This window comes from Chiloscyllium plagiosum, unplaced genomic scaffold (genome assembly GCF_037043375.1).
Source record: "Chiloscyllium plagiosum isolate Xiang-an unplaced genomic scaffold, Cpla_swu_hap1 HiC_scaffold_6, whole genome shotgun sequence".
Classification (NCBI taxonomy): domain Eukaryota; kingdom Metazoa; phylum Chordata; class Chondrichthyes; order Orectolobiformes; family Hemiscylliidae; genus Chiloscyllium; species Chiloscyllium plagiosum.
Window position 1 is genome coordinate 14,853,009 of NW_028270144.1, and position 22,967 is coordinate 14,875,975.

General features: G+C 41.2%; 1 protein-coding gene across 7 annotated transcripts in view; it reads right to left on the reverse strand.

Annotated features, from left to right (window-relative positions):
* The window catches only part of atp11a (ATPase phospholipid transporting 11A), a 150,088-nt gene that overhangs the window by 50,637 nt on the left and 76,484 nt on the right, over positions 1-22,967 (reverse strand). For all 7 annotated transcript variants that reach the window (XM_043691212.2, XM_043691213.2, XM_043691218.2 and 4 more), the window contains exons 8-15: positions 18,823-18,873; positions 17,148-17,212; positions 15,225-15,306; positions 14,027-14,177; positions 11,458-11,655; positions 10,280-10,453; positions 8,175-8,335; positions 1,646-1,717 (exon numbers count right to left, since the gene is read on the reverse strand). In XM_043691212.2, the coding sequence (XP_043547147.2) occupies positions 1,646-1,717; positions 8,175-8,335; positions 10,280-10,453; positions 11,458-11,655; positions 14,027-14,177; positions 15,225-15,306; positions 17,148-17,212; positions 18,823-18,873 (954 nt within the window). The remainder of the gene's footprint in view (positions 1-1,645; positions 1,718-8,174; positions 8,336-10,279; positions 10,454-11,457; positions 11,656-14,026; positions 14,178-15,224; positions 15,307-17,147; positions 17,213-18,822; positions 18,874-22,967) is intronic.

The window sequence follows — 22,967 nt, forward strand, 5'->3', positions numbered from 1 at the left end:
TGAGAGGTAAGCTGATTAGAAGTGGGACAGGCAGCTGTAATATGACTCACTTTTAATAACCATACGTTTACTTGCTCAATTTTTCTAATCAAGCCTGCTTGTAAGTATACCTCAATGCTACAACTCTGTCAATAGTTTGAAGAGGTAGACACTATTGTCCTACCTCTTGTCCTATTGTTATGGGGAAATAGTCAAAATCATGAGGAGTTACTGGAAAAGTATAAATGAAGGACCATGAGATGATTGTTGATTCTCATGGAAAGTGAGTCACGCTGGTGTGCTAGTTCAAATTGGGATAGCACAGCCCATGGCTGATTGTTGAGAATGGTCCTCCGACATTCCAGCCTGGTGGAATATGTAGCCTGCACCAACCTACTCAAGTTGAGACTTCTCAGTGAATCTTGTCTTGCTCAAAGAGGCTATATCAACAATGTATCTGCTCAGTGTTCTGACTATGAGAGCTGGTCTGTACTCTGGTCTTTTATTGTTGTCTGGAAGTACAAATAGTACCAATGTATTGGATGACAATATCAAAAGTTAATGAGGTTCTTCACTCTGCTCAACAGCACTCTGCTCTTGGAGAAAGACAAATCCTTAATAAACCAGCATCCTATACATGTGGCAGGTGTTTCATCAGTGGAGTATGAGCTGCATTTGATGAAGGATTGGGAGAGGTACTGCAGAAACTCCAGCCACAAACATATTTTCAATGTGCTAGTCTATTCATCAACCAAAACAGACGAGGCAAGCCTTGTGGCAATGGGGAAGTGATGATGGGAACAGGTGGTGGATGTGACTGCCAGTCATCACGCTGTGCTCAGGCAGCCTCAGGTCAGACTGGAGCAGATGTGCAGTTCAGATCCTCCTGAGACAATAGAGCAGATCTATCAGGTAAAACACTGCATCCCCCCCAATCCAGGAAGTAAAAGGAACATGAAACACAATCTGTTCTCCCTGCACCTGCCAGGTTACAGCTCCAGTTATATGGTCAAAATGTAAAGCGTAAGATCACTAATCATCGTATAAAGCATAGTTCATGGAATACTTTAAAAAAGCGTTCAAGAGCATAGCAGGTAAATGTCCCAATGCTAAGACAATACCTAATAAACAAGACAATCAAACTATTAAAGTTCATTCACATAATAATCAAAATTAATTATAAAATCCCAGGCTCTGATTAGCTGAAGAAGTAAACAGGATATCTTGTATCTCAAATGCTGCTATGCTTTGTAATGAAGGTCATGTATAACAGAATGTGGTAGACTGAAGACCTGATGCTAATGTGGAGAACAATTTCAGTCCCAATACAGCCAGCACATTTATAGGTTGACTGTCCAGACTGGGTACTTGAGTGGCATAAATTCCAGAGGGCTCAGTGAATGAGGGTTGTGGTATCTATGGAACTTTCAGGAACAGTTCCTGAATATTCAACTTCAAATATCAATTGAATTTTTAGGGTGATCGCTAAGAAGTCAGGTCCATGGACCGGCAGAATAAAGCAGAGTGAAAGTAAAAAAAGCTCAGTCTCAGAACTGATAGAAAAAACTGTCATACAGTTGATTTCACTGTCATTTCATGAAATGTGTGGATTACTAGTGAGGGCAGCATTTGCACCCTAGTTGCCTCTGAGCAAACATGTACTTGCCTTTCAATTTCAGCCTCTGGATTTTCAAGCTCCATAAAATTGTCTTTTACCTGCACGAATGTGAAGCCAAGCCTGTGAATAAGAAAAGACAAGTAAAAGCACAAACTATTCAGCACAGGGAATAATTTGGCCATCTTGTACACAATGTTAATCCATCATGATCCGGTAATACACCAATTACTGTCCAGGACTCGCTAATTGCAAAGTCAGAATCAGATTTGAGATATCTAATAATCTGTGGAAACTCAGAGGTCAAGTGGCCCTAATATTGATGGATCATTACAAAAGCCCAACTGATTAACTGGAGTCCTTCAGAAGGAAAACTTGCTGCTTTTCTCCAGTCTGGTCTACATATGACTCAAAGTCAGCACTATATAGTTAACTCTTTATGCCTATTCTTGGTTATCCTGTAAGGAAATGTAATACCATTTCAGCTGCAACCTAAAATGTTTAAACAACCAAAACAAATCTTGTGTTTTGTAACACTACAGAGGACACTCTTTAGTTTCTGTTTTGGCATGGGGAAGTATCTCACAGTAATTAAAAAACATATATCTACATATCATTAAAATGGAATCTTGTGTGTTTGATTAAATGACAAACATGCAATAGCCAACAGTACAACTGTGCACAGAGGAAGAAGGCTGAGAAAGGACCTTTAGACATGTCAATACCTCTTTGGGTAACTAAGCTTGTGCAATCTGCTTTCCAAAGTAAGCTAATGCATACAAACTCAGAAATACTGGAGAAATTCAGCAGGTCTGGCATCATCTGTGGAGACAGAAACAGAGCTAACATTTTGAGTCCAGTATGATTCTTCTTAAGAACTGAAAGGGGTTGGAAAATATTCTTTATACACTTGACAGAGGCAGAGGAGGGGCTAAGGGAACAGATGTTGTGACTACCTAGTGCTAAAGACAAAGGGGTTACTAATTGTGGTCAAAGAGAAAGAGAGATGTGAAATGGTTATAAATTAAGGTGTGGAATGGAGAAAATGGATCCTCTCTGTCAAAAGTAATGGAAACAAGTCACAAATGGTTGGGGGCAGCGGTGCAGAGAATGTAAGAAAAATGGAGAACAGACATAATGTGGTCAGGTTCTAAAGAAGAGTCACTGAACCCGAAACACTGACACTGCTTTCTCTCCACAGATGCTGCCAGAGCTGCTGTGTTTCTCCAGCTTTTTCCATTTTTGTTTAATAATGTGGTCTGGCTCTGAACTTATGAAATTCATTCTTAGTCCTAGAGGCTGTAAAGTGCATAAACAGAAAATGAGGTGTTGTTCCTCAAGCTTGTGTTGGGCCTTTTTGGAACATTGCAACAGACCCAAAGTGGAACTACCTGCATGAGAGTACTGTTGTTTGTTGAAATGGCAAGGAACTGGAAGGTTGAGGGTCACTCCTATGAACTGAGCTAATGTCAGACATGCTAACATCACTTAAAAAAAAACAAATAACTGCAGATGCTGGAAGTCAGAAACAATAACACAAATTGCTGGAAAAACTCAGCAAGTCTGAGAGCATCTGTTGAGTGAAAGCAAACTTAACATTTCAGGTCCAGCAACCCTTCTTCAGCGGATCCAGTGACCTGATATGTTAACTCCGTTTTCTTCCTACTGATGACACCAGACTTGCTGAGTTTTTCCAGCAATTTTTGTTTTTGTTTGATGCTAAGGAAAGCAGGTTTGCTTCAAGAGACTACATGACGTAGCAGCAAGGCAATTTTTCTAATTTTACTGCTTCCTCAAACATTTGCTGATTTTCTCACTCAGTAATGTCCAACTTAGTGCTGCCTTCAAAGAAGGAAAAAGCCCTCATACAATCAAAGCTACCAAACATAATGATATATTAATACTTGTTGGGTGTCAGATATACAGCCTCCCATTTTTACCCATCATTTCCAACATATTCAACTAACTTTAGGATTGTTAAATACCTTAATATAATTCATAAGCTGTTGCAGCTATAAATCTGCAAATCTCATTTCAACTTCTTTTTAATCGGTACTTTGAACTGAAATAGAACCATAATTGTCCAGTTAAGAAAACGCATGAAGAAAAACAAAATCACTAAATTTAATCTGAAGATGTTACAAAACTTCCAAGAGTTTGGTGGGTGGACCACACAGATAAAGGAGGTGGTAGAGGGCATGGGATTACATCAAATATTTTGTGTTCAGCATTCCTGGCGATTCCTATAAACAGGGCTTGCCCGCATAATCATAAAACCTGCACTGCCTCCACTTGGTAAAGACAAGGCTGTAGTACAAAATCAATGACTCAGTTTCAACTTTCTCTGTAGCAAGTTGTGAAGTTCAATTCAATAAATCTGATAATTGATGCTGACATAACAGAACTATCACAAAACATGCGAAATCACTGCAACATTCAACATTAGCAAATGCAATGTCCTCCAAGGAAAAAAAATCTGAATCTAGCCAACCGGGTGGTCTGGTATTCACTTACACAAAGAGGAACTAATGAACTTATATTGGTATATCACCTGGGCATCAGTAATTTTGTCGCAGGGTGATGATGCTAGCGCAGTTGCACAATGCAGACTACTGCAGACGTGTTACGAAGAAGGAGCTGCATGCCTAAATCACTCCTGCCAGTGTACATCTTCTGTACCTCCAAGATCCTCCCTACCCCCAACCCCCAGCCTTCCCCCAGGACACAGCAATGAAGCACTCTTTAGCCCCAAGTTGAACTGTAGGGGATCTCAGAGGAACCTTGGTCCCTGGGAATGCCATATAACAAGAGATGGTGAAAAATAGACCCACTGACATGGAAACATTCTCTGCCATCCATCAACCAGGCTCCAGGCTGAGATACAATAGTTGCTTATGGCTGTGGCTCAGGAGAGTCAAAAGCACTGGATTGAAGTCTTATAGACAGTTGGTAATTCCTTTGACAGTTATCATCTGGCCATGGGTGCAACTGTGTGGACTCCAAAGATTAGCTTCTGGACTCAGTCAAAAACTGACAGAGAGGTGCAAATTCTGGAAAAGCCTCAAATCCTCTCCAGGCTATGCAGCCAGAAAGCAAATGAAGAGGATATTCACTGCTGTGTAGCAGCATTTAACTCTCCACTCTGCAGGCACCCTGCTTCTATTCTTGATGAAGGGCTTTTTCTTCTGCTCCTCGGATGCTGCCTGACCTGCTGTGCTTTTCCAGCACCACTCTAATCTAGACTGTGTAGCAGCAAAGCCTAGACAACATCCATTTACCAAGACTGAATTATTTACAAATTCCCATTTCCAATATCTATGACACATCGTTGACTTCACACGGAAAATAAAGTCATTGAGAAATGTTGAACTTTTCACAGAAAATGTGTCGAGAAAACTAATGTTTACCAAAAGATTTTGCTACTTTGGGCATATGCAGACAATGGATGCATTTCGACAGGGGGAGGTGCCCTTGTCCAGATAGGAGGAGGATGCCCACAACACTGATTCATGAATGCAGTCAAGAGAGACATGACAGCCCTCAATGTCAATTATGACAAGTGGGACACTTTAGACAAAGATTAATGCAAATCATGGGTTGAAGATCACTAGTGCATGGTTTCAGAATCTCCAAAGCAGACACAGGGCAGTACGGTGGTTCAGTGGTTAGCACTGCTGCCTCACAGCACCAGGGACCCAGGTTCAATTCCAGCCTTGGATGGCTGTCTGTGTGGAGTTTGCACATCTCTGTGTCTGTGTGGGTTTCCTCTGGGTGCTCTGGTTTCCTTCCACAGTCCAAAGATGTGCAGGTCAGGTGAATTGACCATTCAAAATTGCCCATAGTGTTAGATGCATTAGTCAGAGGGAAATGGGTCTAGGTGGGTTACTCTTCGGAGGGTCGGTGTGGACTTGTTGGGCCAAAGGGCCTGTTTCCACACTGCAGGGAATCTAATCTAATCTAATCAGTCCTGCTAACATGGCAGTAGTAATGCTCCTTCACCACAGCAAGTGACAACCTAATATGAGGCATTTTTTGCAGACTTTGTGTTTTCAGCCATTAAAAGTGCAAATGACTTTATCTGATCTCAAGAAAGTTCTAAAATTGTGTCTTACACGGAAGGATGTCAACCAACCACATGACTTACACATTTCAGAAGTACAAAGGGCTTCACGGTTCTTGTAATTTTCCTTGAAGTTTAGATTATGTTGTTTTACAAGGAAATAAAACACATAGCATGATTCCACAAACCAGAATAAAAATATCACACCTTTAAAATGAATCTGAAATTGGTCCCTTTGACTAAACACCTTTTGGAAATGTGCAGAATTTGGAGAAGTAGCTTGATTATTCTAGTTTGAAAGTTAGTTTAAGTGTACACTGATAAAGATCATTCTTAAGAACACAGTTCTTGCATATGTAACAAACAACGAGTCTTGTAACTCGTGACTGCTGAGAAATCACTCAGTCTGTCCTCGGTAGAGAGCTCAAAGAGAAAATGGCCCAGTTAATAAATCCTAAAGTTCATTAACTTAGTGCAGACTCACTCACAGCTAGAATAAGGTTTTCGCAGGTGGAATGTGATGTTGAAAAATGTGAAGTTAACATTTTGCCAGGAAAAAAAAAGAACAGCAGAGGTTGCCTTAAATGGTGATAGGTTGTGAAGCATTGATGTCTGAAGGCACCTGGATGTCCTTGTGCATGAATCACTGAAAGCTGATGTGTACAAGCAGCAGGAATACCTTTATTGCCAGTGGATTTCAGTACAGAAATAAAGATGCCTTGCTGCAAATATATAGTGCATGTTGTTGCTGCACCTGGAGTATTATGCAGAGCTTTGGTCTTGTAATTTAAAGAACAACATACTTGCCAGGAAGTGAGTGCAACGAGGGCATTCTGGAACTTGGAGGAATAATGGGGAAGTCATTTAGGACTGAGGAGAAAAGGAAACATCTTCACTCAGGCTGTGATGAATCTTTGGAAGTCTCTATACCAGACTGGAGGCTCGATCGTCAAGTGTGCTGAAGACAGAGATTAATAGACTTCTACTAAAGACATCAATAGTATGGGATTATTTTCTTAGTGAGGGACTGAGAGTGCCATTGGATGAGGTAGTATTTGTTGCCATTCCTAGTTGCTCTTGAGGTGGTTGTAGTAAACTGTCTTTTTGAACTGCTACGGTCCACATACTGCAGATGGATCCATAATGCTGTTGGGGCAGGCATTCCAGGACCTTGACCAAGCACCAATGAAGAAACACTAATACATTTCTAAGTCATGAAGGGTGAGTGGCATAGAGGGGAACTTGCAGGAGGTGGTGGTGGTATTCCCAGGAGTCTATTGCCCTTGTCCTTCAAGATGGTAGTCTTTGTGGCTTGGGAAGGTGCTGTCTAAGCAGCCTTATGAATTTCTGCAGTGCTCTGAGGCAGAAGATCAGCCATAATCTAGCTGAAAGGCGGAGTAAGATCAAGGGGCCAAATACCTACTCCTGCTCTGATTTCCCGTGTCCCTTCAGGATTTAGATTTCTCTGGATGCTAAACATCTCATTATTGGTACAGTTTTGTGTAAACATTCAATATTTAATGAGAAGTTGCCAATGGGGCAAATATTTCTTAAATCTAGCTATGACTGAAGGGATGAGAGTGAACATAATAGGTGGATTCTGGACATACTAGCAACAAACACAAAAGATAACAATAGTTTTTGCTATTTTTCTTGATAAATACTCACAGGTGAAGTTATGTTCTATGTAATTGCAATAAGGGATCTGCTGAATAATGTATCACTATCCAGAGCTGAAAATAGACTACAATGTCTTAGAGTCATAGAGATGTACAGCATCTCTATGGTCCAACCTGTCTATGCCGACCAGATATTCCAACCCAATCTAGTCCCACCTGCCACCACCCGGCCCATATCCCTCCAAACCCTTCCTATTCATATACCCATCCAGATGCCTTTTAAATGTTGCAATTGTACCAACCTCCACCACTTCCTCTGGCAGCTCATTCCATACACTTATCACCCTCTGCGTGAAAAAGTTGCCCTTTAGGTCTCTTTTATATCTTTTCCCTCTCCCCTTAAACCTATGCCCTCTAGTTCTGGACTCCCCGACCACAGAGAAAACACTTTGCCTATTTAACCTATCCATGGCCCTCATAATTTTGTAACCTCTATAAGGTCACCCCTCAGCCTCCGATGCTCCAGGGAAGACAGCCCCAGCCTGTTCAGCCTCTCCCTGTAACTCAAATCCTCCAACCCTGGCAACATCCTTGTAAATCTTTTCTGAACCCTTTCAAGTTTCACAACATCCTTCCGACAGGAAGGAGACCAGAATTGCATGAAATATTCCAACAGTGGCCTAACCAATGTCCTTTACAGCTGCAACATGACCTCCCAACTCCTGTACTCAATACTCTGACCAATAAAGGAAACACCTTCTTCACTATCCTATTTACCTGCCACTCCACTTTCAAGGAGCTATGAACCTGCACTCCAAGGTCTCTTTGTTCAGCACATCTACAAAATAGTTTACTCCATTGTTCTCAAATCAGTCATAACCATTTAAAATTGTTTTAGTACCTCTTTACGCCCTCTACCAGGGCAATCTCATCTGGCGAAGAGGAAATGTAAACTGAGGATCTCCCATCCTGGTGTTGCTTCTGATAATCAGTCTCATCTTCTCTTTTAACTTGGACTGTGTGACAAAGACACAATGCGCGGAAAAACAGCTCCTTTCTTTCCTAAAAGCAACACAACAAAGTGAATGATAGACCAGAAAACGGGAGGACATAGCTCTTTGGCATTTGCATTTGGCATCTCCTACCCTATTTTTTTTTTACATGGCTAAGCATAAAGGCTTTCTTGCTTGCTGCATTACTAATCTGAAAGATTTTTACCACAGATCTAATCTACAGGAAATGTGGCCTCACATACTTGCATTGGCACAAAAATTAATTCAAATTAAAACCTCAGCTTATATTATTCATTGTGGCATAATTAAAACAACAGAAAGCAGTAATGGTTGGTTTTGTGACACTCTCTGCTAAACCTTCCACTTATTCCCTCTCAACAAGCATCCCCACACACACCCAGGCACAAAGCCAGCAAGTCACAGCCTGGCACTACACTGCCGTTTCTCTAAGCTGGGGCAGCACAGTGGCTCAGTGGTTAGCACTGCTGCCTCACAGCACCAGGGACAAGAGTTCGATTCCCGCCACGAGCGACTGTCTGCGTGGAGTTTGCACATTCTCCCCATGTCTGTGTGGGTTTCCTCCGGGTGCTCCAGTTTCCTCCCACAGTCCAAAGATGTGCAGGTTAGGTGAACTGGCCATGCCAAATTGCCCATAGTGATAGAATGTGTTAGTTGAGGTAAATATAGGCTGGGGGAATGGGTCTGGGTGGGTTACTCTTCAGACTGTTGGTGTGGACTAGTTGGGCCAAAGAGCATGTTTCCACACTGTAGGGAATCTAATCTAATCTAGTCACATGACTTTTTGGCACCAGTCTGCCAATTATGACCCATCACCAGTACTCTGTGGACCAGTCTACCAACCACACTTGGTCACCAATCTTCTCGGGTAGTGTTTCATTGGAGATCTTAAACTTCTAGTAGAAAACCTTTCTGGATATGACAAAGGTGTCCCTGATTGAGTTTTGAGCCACCTCACCCTGTAGTTCTGTCAGGCTCTTGAACACAGAATTTACAGCACGTAAGGAGGCCAATGCACCTGTACCAGTTTTTTGACAGAGCTATCTACTTGTCCTACTCTCTCGTCTTTCCATAATAACCCTAACAGTCTCTCTTTTTCAAATATTTATCCAATTCCCTTTTGTAAGTTACTTTTTAATTTGCTTCCTTTTCGGGACACTTCCAGATCACAAGTTTTTATTGACAAGGAATTCTTCATTTAACCTCTTTGCCCTACATTTCAGCTTGGGCCATACTACTGAGATGTTTAAAGTTTCATTGTTGACAGTTTATTTGGTTTAGTTTGACAGCTGGCTAGCAGAGTGCAAAGTGCCCTGGAGACTTGGAGTGCTATTCTTTAATGACAATTGAAAATTAGAGCAGCAAACACTATTGCTAAAAGGATCAATTGATTTCTGACTTGTGTGTCATAAACATGCATGCTGACTGGGTCATAATCTGATTAAGTAAGATCCTGTTTGAATAGGTTTTGTTGGTTCATACTGATTATATCATAGTTTCTCTTCTGTCCCTGGTCTGCTACTGATAAAGCTGACACTACTTCCACTATTTCAGCTCATTTGTCAAAGAAAACAGACATCTAACATGTTGGTGCTTTCTTTCAGCTGCACAGTTAAATGGGTGTACTTAATGTTCAATTTCCTCATGTTTGTTTCAATTAAGTCTTTGTGACTGAGCTGTCATGTATTAAATCACTACGGTTCAGTACATTAAAGGTGACTGATAGTAATCCATGATTTCCTTGTGAGCAAAAATCTAAGTGTGAAGGGAAGTACCGTTAATGTAGTGTTCAGTTCATGACCCTAAGTGATAGAGCAGCTCAAAGGATCATATGAACTGCTCCAAGGTCTCTTAATTCCTGTACAAAAAAAAATCTCTTATCCAAATTTACTGCAGCAAATCAATACCCTTCTAAACAATCTGAAGTCAATAGCTCAACACTTTCCTCTAATTTGATTCCAAATCATAGCCTTGCCTGATCAGCTATTCCAACAGGGGCATCAATGAAATCGATTGCTGCATTGCTGTAAAAGCTCTGGCCGTTAGATATGGAGTGCTGAACATGGACATGACCATCGATGCAGCACTCAATAAACTCCATGTTATTCTCAGTCAGGGTCCCTGTTTTGTCTGTAAAAACATATTCAACCTATAACAGAAACAAAAACATGGTTAGCAAGAAAAAATCATCAAGATCATAACGAGCAAACAACTCAGCACGAGAAGTATAACAAGTACTTGGATACCAAGTGACCAAGTTACTGCATTACAGACATCGACTGGGTGAGCTGACAGCATGCAAAAGGGTGATTGGATTGCATCAGCACTGACAGGTTGAATAGATCACGTGAACACAGAACAGGTGGAGGGGATTGGGATGACACTTAAGCTCAATAGATCACAGTGTCACTGTACCTCAGGAACCCAAAAACACTCAAACTGGGCTGGACTGACCATTGGATTGCCATGCTGCTGTCTTCAGATTAACATATTCAAAGCACACTCTGTAGTCCATAACCGGACCACAAAACAGGTTTTTAAAGATTTCTCCATGTGAAACAGGGTTAATCCAATAGTCACAACATTACCAGCCCTTGCTGCACTCACACCCACACACATTCACACTGCCCTCATCCTTATTGCTCACATGCTACTGAACATTCACTGAACCTCACACGCCTCAATCACTAAACTCCGCTCTATCCTACATCCTGACACTGCCTCCCAACCACATCACTTTGCTCAGAGCGCAATCCCTTGCTCTGTCGCACTCACCGATCCCTTCACTCACTCCACCCACTCCAGTGTTTCACCTTATCATCCCTTCTCATCCTCCAACAAACTCCTCTTCCTCAGTCCCACATCCTCACTTACCTCAACAATGCCCCACCAGCACCCAATTCTTCAACTCCTATTCATCCCTCTGCCTCAGCTGAACTCCCTGTTCAATCCAGCCTCTTGTCTACCTTCACATCACCTTCCACTCTTAGCCTCTGCCTTGCCTCATTGCTCTGCACTGCCTACCACCCCACTCCAGCCATCCCGACTCCCACAGTCCCTCATTCTGGCCTTCCCTTATCCTCAAGATTCCAGATTATTGCCTGTTTTGAGCAAAACTGGAATCTCTACTCCGAGGTGGTGGAGTCAACCAACCTGCCCCAACTCTTCATTCAGATCCGACGTGTTGATGATTGGCCCTTCACAGATTTCATCGTCAAACATCTCCTCATCCCAAGAAATGAAATAAGAACCAAGAAACTTCTGCATTTCCACAGTGACATACATGGAGACGGGGATGATATAATTGAAAAGGACCATAAAGGCCAAAAAATCCGTGAATGATGACAGGAACTAGAAAAAAGCAGAAAGAAAAGTTAAAAGCATGAAATTGCTCGCGTCAATTTATTTAATAAAATATATATAGCTCTAAACATCTGTTCATAAGATGTAGAATAATGCATTATTGCATAAATGGACAGGTTTGGGTCAGTTGGAAGTTGCGCGTGAATAATTTTTGATCAGATTGGCAGTCTCCCATCACCTAACCAGCTGCTGAAGCCCCCATAACAAATCTACCAGTAACTACTGCGCACCAAAGGGTCTCTCGCACTGCCAGGATTTAACCAGTGCTGGAAGCTGTCTATGCAAAGTGCTCTGTCTGGATGAAGGGAGGTGGGTGTGGCTGACAAGGTGTGGTGTCTCTTCTCAATGGGTTCACTGGACCCAGAGGTACTCCCCTCCTCCCTGGACTCTGAAAGGCTACAGGCCCTGACAACATCCTACTAATAGTACTTTGTAGCAACAGATCATGTCCTCCACAATTAGCTGCTCCCCTAGCCAAATCTTTTCATTTCAGCTACAACACTGCCATCTACCTGCCAATGTGGAAAATTGCTCAGACATATCCTTTGTACAAGGAGGAGGACAAATCTGAATTTTATATTGTAGGACATCAAGGTACCCTCACAATACTAGTCAATGGGAATCTGTGGAAAAGGCTCCACTGGTTGTAAACATACCAAGCACAAAGGAAGATAGTTATTGGAGGTCAATTACATCAATCCCAGGACATCTCTGCAGAGTTCCTCAGGCTAGTAACCTAGAGCCAAACATTTTCAGCTGCTTAAAATGGTCAGAACTGGGGACGTTCACTGATGATTACACAACATTTGCACCCTTCAGAGACTGGAAGGAGCCCATACGCAGCAAAACCTGGACAACATTCAGGCTTGGGCTGATAAGAGGCTAATTATATTTGGGCCATGCCAGTACCAGGCATTCACCATCTTTAATAAGATAGAATCCAATTATGTCCCTATGAAATTTAACGGCATGACTGAATCCCATTAATATTTCTAGAGGCTACCATTGACTAGAAACAGAACTCGAACAGCCATAAAGATACTGTGATGACAATAGCAAGTCAGTGGCTAGGAATTTGGAGGTGAATAACTCACCTCCTGACTCCTCAAAGCCTGTCCACAAGGTTCAAGTCAAAAGTGTGATGGACTACTCACTACTGGCCTTGATGAGTGCAGCTCCAACAACAGTTACGAAGCTTGACATCATCCAGGACAAAACAGCCCAGTTAATTGGCATCACGTCCACCATTTTCAAACTTTACCCTCTGACCACCTTCTTCAGAAAAAAAAATTGCTTCACGAGAGGTGGAAGTCACTGGCTGAGTCACCACTGATGATCCATCCTAAATTCCCTTTGAACTGAGTGGTTTGCTATTCCATTTCGAAGGGCAGTTAAAAGTCAATCACATTGTAGTGAGTCTGGAGTCACCTCTAGGCCAGACCAGTTAAGGATGATAGATATAAAGGACACTACTGTTGTTTTACCAACAATCATCAGTGATCACTTGGTCACCATTACACTAGCTTTGAGGAGAAAGTGAGGGCTGCAGATGCTGGAGATCAGAGCTGAAAATGTGTTGCTGGAAAAGCGCAGCAGGTCAGGCAGCATCCAAGGAATAGGAGAATCGACGTTTCAGGCATAAGCCCTTCTTCAGGAAGCTGTGAGCTCCAGATTTTTTTTGATTGAATTCAAACCCACAACCTCAGAACATTAGCCCGGGATTCTGGGTTAGTAACCCAATGATATTATTACAACAGCACCACCTTCATCTATGTGCACAGTGGCAGCAATACAGACCATCTACAAGATGCGCTGCAGTAACTCACTAAGTTTTCTCCCATTGTTTCTCCCCACTGTTCCTTCACTACCATTGTGTCAAAAACCTGTAACCCTCATCCTAACAAGATGCCAGTATTTCAAGAAACCAGTTCATCACCAGCTTCTCAAGGGCAAAAAAGGATGACCAATAAAATCTGGCCTAGTCAGCAATATTCACATCCCATGAAAGAAAGAGCGTGAGCCAAACTTCCCTCGCCAAGTGTCAGTTTGGCATTCACTGAGAGTTTGCCACCTTATACCAGAGCGTGGAGAGTGCCCAAATTACTGTCAACCAACTGGCCATAAAATAGCTGAAACGTAGTCGTACTCTGTCTGGTCAGGTATCTCCCATTAGCTCATTGGGCAGGGATCAGAATATCCCATAAAGTTCTGAAAGGAGTGAAGTGTGGCTGGGATAGCAGTGAGGCTTAAGGGTTTGAAAGGACAACATTAAAGTCCAAAATACTGGAAGTACTCAGGCTGTCCCTAAATTCCAGAAGGATTTATAAAAGGCCGATAGCATCATGATGCTCTCACTTACCTTGTTTCTTTGCCTTTCTGCTTGCGTTTTCATGTTAAACCAAGGTTCGTCTCGAACAGAATCACTTTGCCACATGAATTTCAGGATTGTAGTTATCAAAGCTTTACTAATCAATATGCACAAGTAAACGATCAGGAACATATTCATTGATCTGTTGAAGAAAAAGTCCAAATTACACAATAAAATTTAACAGGCAACTTTAGAGACATAAAATGCAGGGCTTGTCTGATACAAGTAGCGTACCCCTTAATATGTTTCTATGTCATCTGCTGGGGTGACACTAAAAGCTTGCAATGTCATTGCATTGCTTTCAGGCCCTCAACAGTTATAGGTTAAATTTAGGATAATAATAGGATAATAGGGTCTCTCAGGCCAAGGTTTCCAATCACATCATTCAATCTACATACTGATCAATAACCCCTACTCCATGTACCTCAGGCTACATGGCAATACCTCATTATATTTCCCAATCTATTTAACAATCTCAGTCCACTTGCACCAAGCTTCCTTTTTTTTTTATGAAGCATGTCTATTAGTCTCTTAAATAGAAAAATACTAAACAATTTAATGGTCTAAGGATTGTGAAGCTGGAAAGAGGCTACTGTGATAGAATGGAGCCAGACCATGGAGTTAACTGAATTTGAAAGTTGTGGGATTGTTGGATAGGCAATCCACATAGGTCAGTGAGCACAAGGTGATGGGCAAAGAGGAATTCATGCTGTTATTGAGCAGAGTTTTGGATGTGTTGAAGTTTAAGAAAGGTGGGAGGCCAGGCAGCCCATGAGAATAGGGCAGTCCGGAGATAATTAGGCATGTAAAAAGATTTCAGCACAAACAAGCGAAGACAAAATCGGAGGAGCAGGAACCATGGAAGTTGAAATTGGCTGTCTTAGTGATGGAGAGGCTTCTGAGGAGGGAAGCTCAGTTCTGTATTAAATTGGATGCCAAGGTTGTGAACATTTTGGTTCAGCTTGGAGTCAATGGCTCAGGAACTGAGTTTCTACTGATGATTCAAGACAACAGAACTAAACTATATGAGCCAAAATGTTTTCTCCAAAAATTAAAGGTGCAAGTGAAATACTAAAAGGAATAACTGCCCTTATAGCACCACAGGCAAACTTGATTTGGCATAATCTTATTATGTTACTTTTAGTTTCAATGTCATAGATTGTGAGCAACAAAGTCAACAAAACCTCACTTTTCTACAGCTGAACGTTTCTGTGATTTGGATTGATAATTTAATGCCATCTTAGTTTCCATGCCAGTATATATCGCCACACCTGAAATATGAACACAAGAGTACAGCAATAGTTTCAAGAGGTCTCACACAAATTCAAATACAAAATCACATTGAGCTGGTAATTAATTCTGACAATTACTGCACCAGATTGTAAACATAAGAACAGAAAAAATAGGAACAAGAAAGAGTAGGTCATTAGGCATCTTGACCCTGCCCCACCAGCCAATAAGTTATGACTGGTCTGTTTGTGACCTTAACTCAATTTTTTTTGACTGAACCCCATTACATTCAATTTTCTCGTAAATCAAAAAAACCCCTAACTAAGCCTCTGCTGCCCTGTGAGAGAAGACATTCCTCCTCAGCCTCATCATAAAAGGGAGACCTGTTATTTTTAGACTGTTCCCCATGGTTTTAATTTTTTTCAAGATAGGAAGCATCCTCACAGTGTCCACCCATGAAGATCTTGTGTGTTCCAATTAGATCAGCTCTCAATCTTCTTACTCCAATGAGTCTAGGCCCAACTTGCTCAATCTTTCCTCAAAAGCCAATCGCCTCAACCCAGGAATCAGCATAGTGAATCTTCTAGGTACTCTCTCCAATGCAAGTCTATCCCTCCCTTAGTAAGGAGTCCAAATCTTTATGCAATATTCTAGGAGTGATCTCACCATGATCTGTACAGCTGCAGTAGGATGTCCTTACTTTTATACTCCAAATCCCTTGTAATAAAGGCCAACATTCCATTTACCTTCCAAATCACCTACTATGCTAGCATGCTAACTTTTTGCGATTCACGTACAAGAACACTTGCATCTCTCTATACAGCATTATTATGCATCCATTCAAATAATATTTTGTATTTCTATTCTTTCTCCTAAAGTAGACAAAAGGTTACATTTTCCCACATTACATTCCAATTACTAGATTTGTTTTTTCTAGTTACTTTAACTTTTTATAGCCTTTTGCTGACTCTTTGAGCCCCCTCGCAGCTGCAACTCAACTGTCGATGTATGGTCAGCAAATTTGGCTACAATACACTCAGTCTCTTCATCTAAGTCATGAGTGTCAATAGTAAATTTGAGACCCCAGCACTGATCCTTACATCACTCCATTAGTTGGAGTTTCCCAACCTGAGATTGACCCATTTACTCCAACTGTCTTTTCCCTGTTCAGTTAGCCAACCCTAATTCCATGCTAATATATCATCCACAACACCATGAGCTTATACTTTGCTTAGTAACTTTTTATGTGTAACCTAACGGAATGTTATTTGGAAAACGAAATATACGTATCTGCTCATTCTGTTTTCTCCACCCTGTTTGTTACATCATCAGAAAACAAATTTCTTAAAATGATTTATCTTACCTAAAAACATGGTGACCCTGCGAGATTGTATTAAAGTTTTCCAAACATCCTGCCATTACCGACTTCATAACAAACTCCAGCGTGTTTCCAACGACTGATGCTAGATTAACTGGGCTACAGTTTCCTGATTTCTGTCTCCTTTCTTTCTTGAATAAAAGTGTTATATTTGCAGCTTTCCACTGTTAGAAATCATTTCATCAACCTATACTTTTGTTCATGAAGTTCAAAACTGTAATATCATTTAAGTTTCATCAATGGAAAATTTACAATAATCTTACACATAAATTTTGACATCATTCCAACTAAGAATATGTGAACCCTAGTATAAATGTGTTTATCAGTGCAAAAATTCCCAGCTGTGTGATGAACCATCAAGATTTTCACCAAGGTCTTCAGATTTTTCATGTTTTTTTGTTAAGTCGTATCACTGCACAAATTAACGAGGTCTGACTTTTTCCATTGCAAACAAACAAGCACACAAGCTAACTGATGTAATGAGGTTTCAAACATTGTTGTTACCATAAATACTTTGGGTATTTTTTAATGTTGCTCCCCGCAGTAGCACATTCTCTGATCCCAATGGCCTGTAATAAAATGAAAAATCATTGAGAAAATAAAGCAGTCAATAACTCCAGTTTTTGAGGAATATTGGCAGATTCTTAAGCCCTCAAGCCAGACAAGATCTCCAGTCAGTCTGCACTTCACCTAAAGGGGTTCTGTAGAACAGTACAGATGAGCTAAACTGGTCAGACATAGGACAGTCCTTTTACAGAAGGACATTCAACAGGACTACAGGAAATTACATCTTTCATGTTAAAATACTTTAGTGGGCAAAGGGTAAGGGTAGAGCAATGAGACATAGAAAAAACAGGGGTATAAAAGGCAGCAGATACATCAGTATAAAGGTAGGTGGATCATCATGATGTAGTGAGGAGTAAACAGAACAACTATTACAAGGATATATTAGGGACATGATAACAGATCACTTAGAAACGTTAACATGGATTTATGAAAGCAAATCATATTTGATAAACCACTTAAGAATTTTTTGAGGATGAAATGAACAATATGTATAAAGGCAAGCAGTTAAGGTAGCGTTTTTAAATTTGCAAAAAGCATTCAATAATGCCATACAATGAGTTATCACGCAAAGTATGCTCATGATATTGAGGCACTTTATGGGCACAGACCAAATATTGTTTAACAAAATAGAAGGTATGGATGAATAGGGCATTTTCAGGGTGGCAGGCAGTAACTAATAAAATATTGCAAGGATCAGAATCTGAGCCTAAGCTATTTACCATCTGGAACAAATGACTATGATGAGGAGATTGAGTCTAGTATGTCCAGTTTGCTGACAGCACAAATTTAAATGGGAAAGTAAACTGCAAAATGGATCCAAGGAGGCTGTGAAAGGTGTGTGACAAGTTATGAGAATGAGTAAGATTGCGGCAGATAGAATATAACAACACAAATTCTGGGTTGACAGACTAGGAAATTTGGTGGCTGAGGGATTATTGATCTCTTTTTAAAAACTAGTTATATTCCGCATTCGGCACTAAACTTTAATGTTAACTTGTGTTTTGTTTTCCTCCGGTTTTAGTCAGTGGTAAACAAGCTGAGGGTTAGTGACAGTTTTACAACTAGTTTGGCTAGTTAGAGCTGATTCCCAGGTCAGCATTGTCTTGTTCATGTCTCTAAAAGTTCGGTCACTACAAATGCGCATGGTTTTGCTTATGCACAAAGTTCAGCTGGAAGGAATAATCACTTAACTCCAGGGAATGCAGTGCAGTGAGGGAAGAGTTGCTGTTCTGGTCTCTAACAGAACACTAAGTGTTCTGAGAGAAGCAGGAGGAGACAACAAGATGCAAGACCTTAAGTCCAGAGGCATATATTGGGTAAGCTGGTAGGTGATGGGTGGGCAGGTTTTATGGTTTATTTTTCTCTAAATTAGGGAAGAGATTTAAATAGAACCCATCTCATGTCAGGTGAGAGAAAGGGGAGAGATCCGCAGATAGTCCATCTCATGGGTACTGTTCCTGTTTTTGATTTGAAGGAGTTTCTGATCTTTATATGCCATTTCGCAACAGAATTGTTGACATTTTTACTACACAGGAATATTAATAAATAACAAAAATAAATCTAAAAATAGACACTAAATGATGACAGATAAGATTAACTGAATTACACTTACCTTGCAATAGGTTCCTCTGTCTCATGGTAAATATTGATCCGGCCAACAAAACTGTAGATTAAAAAAAAAATTCCAAGCATTGCCATTAACTGAGTGGTTTGTGCACGTTGAAAAAACGAGTCCCAATTCTGAGAGATTTCTAAACTGTTGGGAAAGTGCAGGCATTTCAGCAATTCCCCTTGTTGCAGCTCTGCTTTGCTACAGTGAGTGGTGATGGGATAAGACCATAAGACATAGGAATGGAAGTAAGGCCATTCGGCCCATTGAGTCCACTCCGCCATTTAATCATGGCTAATGGGCATTTCAACTTCACTTACCCGCAATCTCCCTGTAGCCCTTAATTCCTTGTGACATCAAGAATTTATCAATCTCTGCCTTGAAGACATTTAGAATCCTGGCCTCCACTGCACTCCGCGGCAATGAATTCCACAGGCCCACCACTGTCTGGCTGAAGAAATGTCTCCGCATTTCTGTTCTGAATTGACCGCCTCTAATTCTAAGGCTGTGCCCATGGGTCCTAGTCTCCTCACCTAACGGAAACAATTTCCTAGCGTCCACCCTTTCCAAGCCAAATATTATCTTGTACTAGCACTCCCAGATCCCTTTGTACTTCGGCTTTATGAATTTTCTCACCGTTTAGAAAGTAGTCCATGCTTGTATTCTTTTTTCCAAAGTGCAAGACCTCGCATTTGCTCACATTGAATTTCATCAGCCATTTCCTGGACTACTCTCCCAAACTGTCTAGATACTTCTGCAGCCTCCCCACTTTGTCAGTACTACCTGCCTGTCCACCTAACTTCGTATCATCGGCAAACTTCGCTAGCCCCTTCGAATGCCCCCAGCCCCTTCATCCAGATCATTAATATATAACGTGAACAGCTGCGGCCCCAACACTGAACCCTGTTGGATACCGCTTGTCACCGGCTGCCATCCCGAAAAGAACCTTTTATCCCAACTCTCTGCCTTCTGTCAGACAGCCAATCCTCAATCCATGCCAGTAGCTCACCTCGAACACCATGGGCCCTCACCTTACTCAGCAGCCTCCCATGTGGCACCTTATCAAAGGCCTTTTAGAAGTCTAGATAGACCACATCCACTGGGTTTCCCTGGTCTAACCTACTTGTCACCTCTTCAAAGAATTCTAACAGGTTTGTCAGGCACGACCTCCCCTTACTAAATCCATGTTGACTTGTTCTAATCCGACCCTGCTCTTCCAAGAATTTAGAAACCTCATCCTTAACAATGGATTCTAGAATTTTACCAACAACCGAGGTTAGGCAAATTGGCCTATAATTTTCCATCTTTTGTCTTGATCCTTTCTTGAACAAGGGGGTTACAACAGCGATCTTCCAATCATCCAGGACTTTCCCTGACTCCAGTGACTTTTGAAAGATCTCAACCAACGCCTCCGCTATTTCCTCAGCCACCTCCCTCAGAACTCTAGGATGTAGCCCATCGGAGCCAGGAGATTTATCAATTTTAAGACCCTTTAGCTTTTCTAGCACTTTCTCTTTTGTAACGGCAACCATACTCAACTCAGCCCCCTGACTCCCTTTAATTGTTGGGATATTACTCATGTCTTCCACTGTGAAGACTGACGCAAAGTACTTATTAAGTTCTCCAGCTATTTCCTTATCTCCCATCACTAGCCTTCCAGCATCAGTTTGAAGTGGCCCAATGTCTACTTTTGCCTGTCATTTGTTTCTTATGTATTGAAAGAAACTTTTACTATCATTTCTAATATTACTGGCTAGCCTACCTTCATATTTGATCCTCTCCTTCCTTATTTCTCTCTTTGTTATCCTCTGTTTGTTTTTGTAGCCTTCCCAATCTTCTGATTTCCCAGTGCTCTTGGCCACTTTATAGGATCTCTCTTTTTCTTTGATACATTTCCTGACTTCCTTTGTCAGTCATGGCTGTCTAATCCCTCCCAGGATAATCATTCTTTTCTTGGGGATGAACCTCTGTACTGTGTCTTCAATTATACCCACAAACTCCTGCAATTTTTGCTCTACTGTCTTCCCCGCTCGACTCTGCTTCAAGTCGATTTTCGTCAGTTCCTCTCTCATGCCCTCAATTACCTTTATTTAACTGTAACACCATTACATCTGATTTTGCCTTCTCCCTTTCAAACTGCAGACTGAACCCTACCATATTATGATCGCTGTTTCCTAAGTGTTCCCTTACTTTAAGATCTTTTATAAAGTCTGGTTCATTACATAGCACTAGGTCCAGAATAGCCTGCTCCCTTGTGGGCTCCATGACAAGCTGTTCCAAAAAGCCATCCTGTAAACATTCCATGAATTGCCTTTCTTTGGATCCACTGGCAACATTATTTACCCAGTCCACCTGCATATTGAAGTGTCCCATGATCACAGTGACCTTGCCTTTCTGACATGCCTTCTCTATTTCCCAGTACATGTTGTGCCCCTGGTCCTGACCACTGTTAGGAGGTCTGTACATAATTCCCACTATGGTTTTTTTGCCTTTGTGGTTCCTCAATTCCAGCCACACAGACTCCACATCATCTGACCCTATGTCATTCAGTGCCATAGATTTAATTTTGTTCTTAACTAACAAGGCAACCCCGCCCCCTCTGTCTTTTCAATAAGTTGTAAATCCTTGGATGTTTAACTGCCAGTCCTGAACCTCCTGCAACCACGTCTCTGTGATGCCTACCACATCATAATCATTCACGATGATCTGTGCCGTTAGTTCATCTACTTTGTTACGAATGCTACGAGCATTCAGGTAAAGTGCCTTAATGTTAACTTTCTTATCATTAGAGATATAAGAAGTCATAAGATGACCTAAGTTATCCTTCCTTTTTGCTGCATTCCTAGTCTGCCTCAAGCTTAAATCCTGCACACATGCTATCCTGCTGCTTATCTTTCCATTTATCACTGCTTTTATTTAATAGACTCACTTGACAACTGACACTGATTCCAAAATGTTCCCTGTGGACTAAATGCTTCAATAAGAAAAGTACAAAAACTGGAGAAACCCGGAGGTTGAAGAGTCTTAGAAAATTACCTTACACAGGATATTCTGAGCCATCAGCTTGGCTTTGAAAAGATTGGGGTGATAAATGATAGGATGGAACTGCTGGCTAAATTAATTGTAGCCAAGTATGAAATTAAAATTAAATTATTTAATAAACCTGGAATTAAGAACGAGTTTCAGTAACAGTGACCTTCAGACTCACTCAATGTAGTCAAATCTTATCCACGACTGAAATGGTATTTGTGCCAAGCAGTACGGTGAAGTCAAAAAGATATGAAACCAGAGCGATGGCCTGACATCAGCCTAGACAATAGGAACACTAACAACACACCCAGAGAGGTTAACTCTGCAAATTCCACTTTACCAACATCTTGGGGCTGCTTACAAAGTTGATAAAACTGTCCGACAGACTGCGCAAGCAATAGTCCGAGTTACAGGAAATATCCCAGAAATCTCTATCATTAATATAAAACTGGAAAGTGCTCAGAAAAATTCAGTAGGACGAGTAGCACCTATCAGAGCAAAAATCAGTTAACATTATGATTTGAAATGACTTATACAGTCATAGAATCATGGACTTATACAGCACAGAAACAGACCTTTCAGTCCAACTCGTCCTTCTAAACGCTTCTTATTCATTTACCCATCCAGATACCTTTTAGATTTTTTAATTATACCTACCTCCACAACCTCGTCTGGCAGCTCGCTCCATACATGCACCACCTTCTTCGTGAAAAAGTTGCCCCTTAGGTCCCTTCTAAATCTTTCCCCTCTCACAATAAACCAATGGCCTCCAGCTTAGGACTCCCCTACCCTGAGAAAAAGGCATTGGCTATTCACTCTATCCATGCCCCTCATGATTTTATAAACTTCAAAAAGGATGCCCCAGGGGAAAAAAGCCCCAGCCTCTTCAGCCTCTCTCTATAGCTCAAACCCTCCAATCCTGACAACAACCTTGTAAACTTTTTCTGATCCCTTTCAAGTTTAACAATATTGGTCCTGACAAATGACAAAGAGTGTGGTAATAGTTGTAGCAAAAAAAAGCATATGTTGAGAATAAAGGCAAAATAATAAGTCACTCTGACTTAAAGCACAGACATGAAAACAAGAGAGAGACAGGAACTTAGCAAAATAAAATCAAA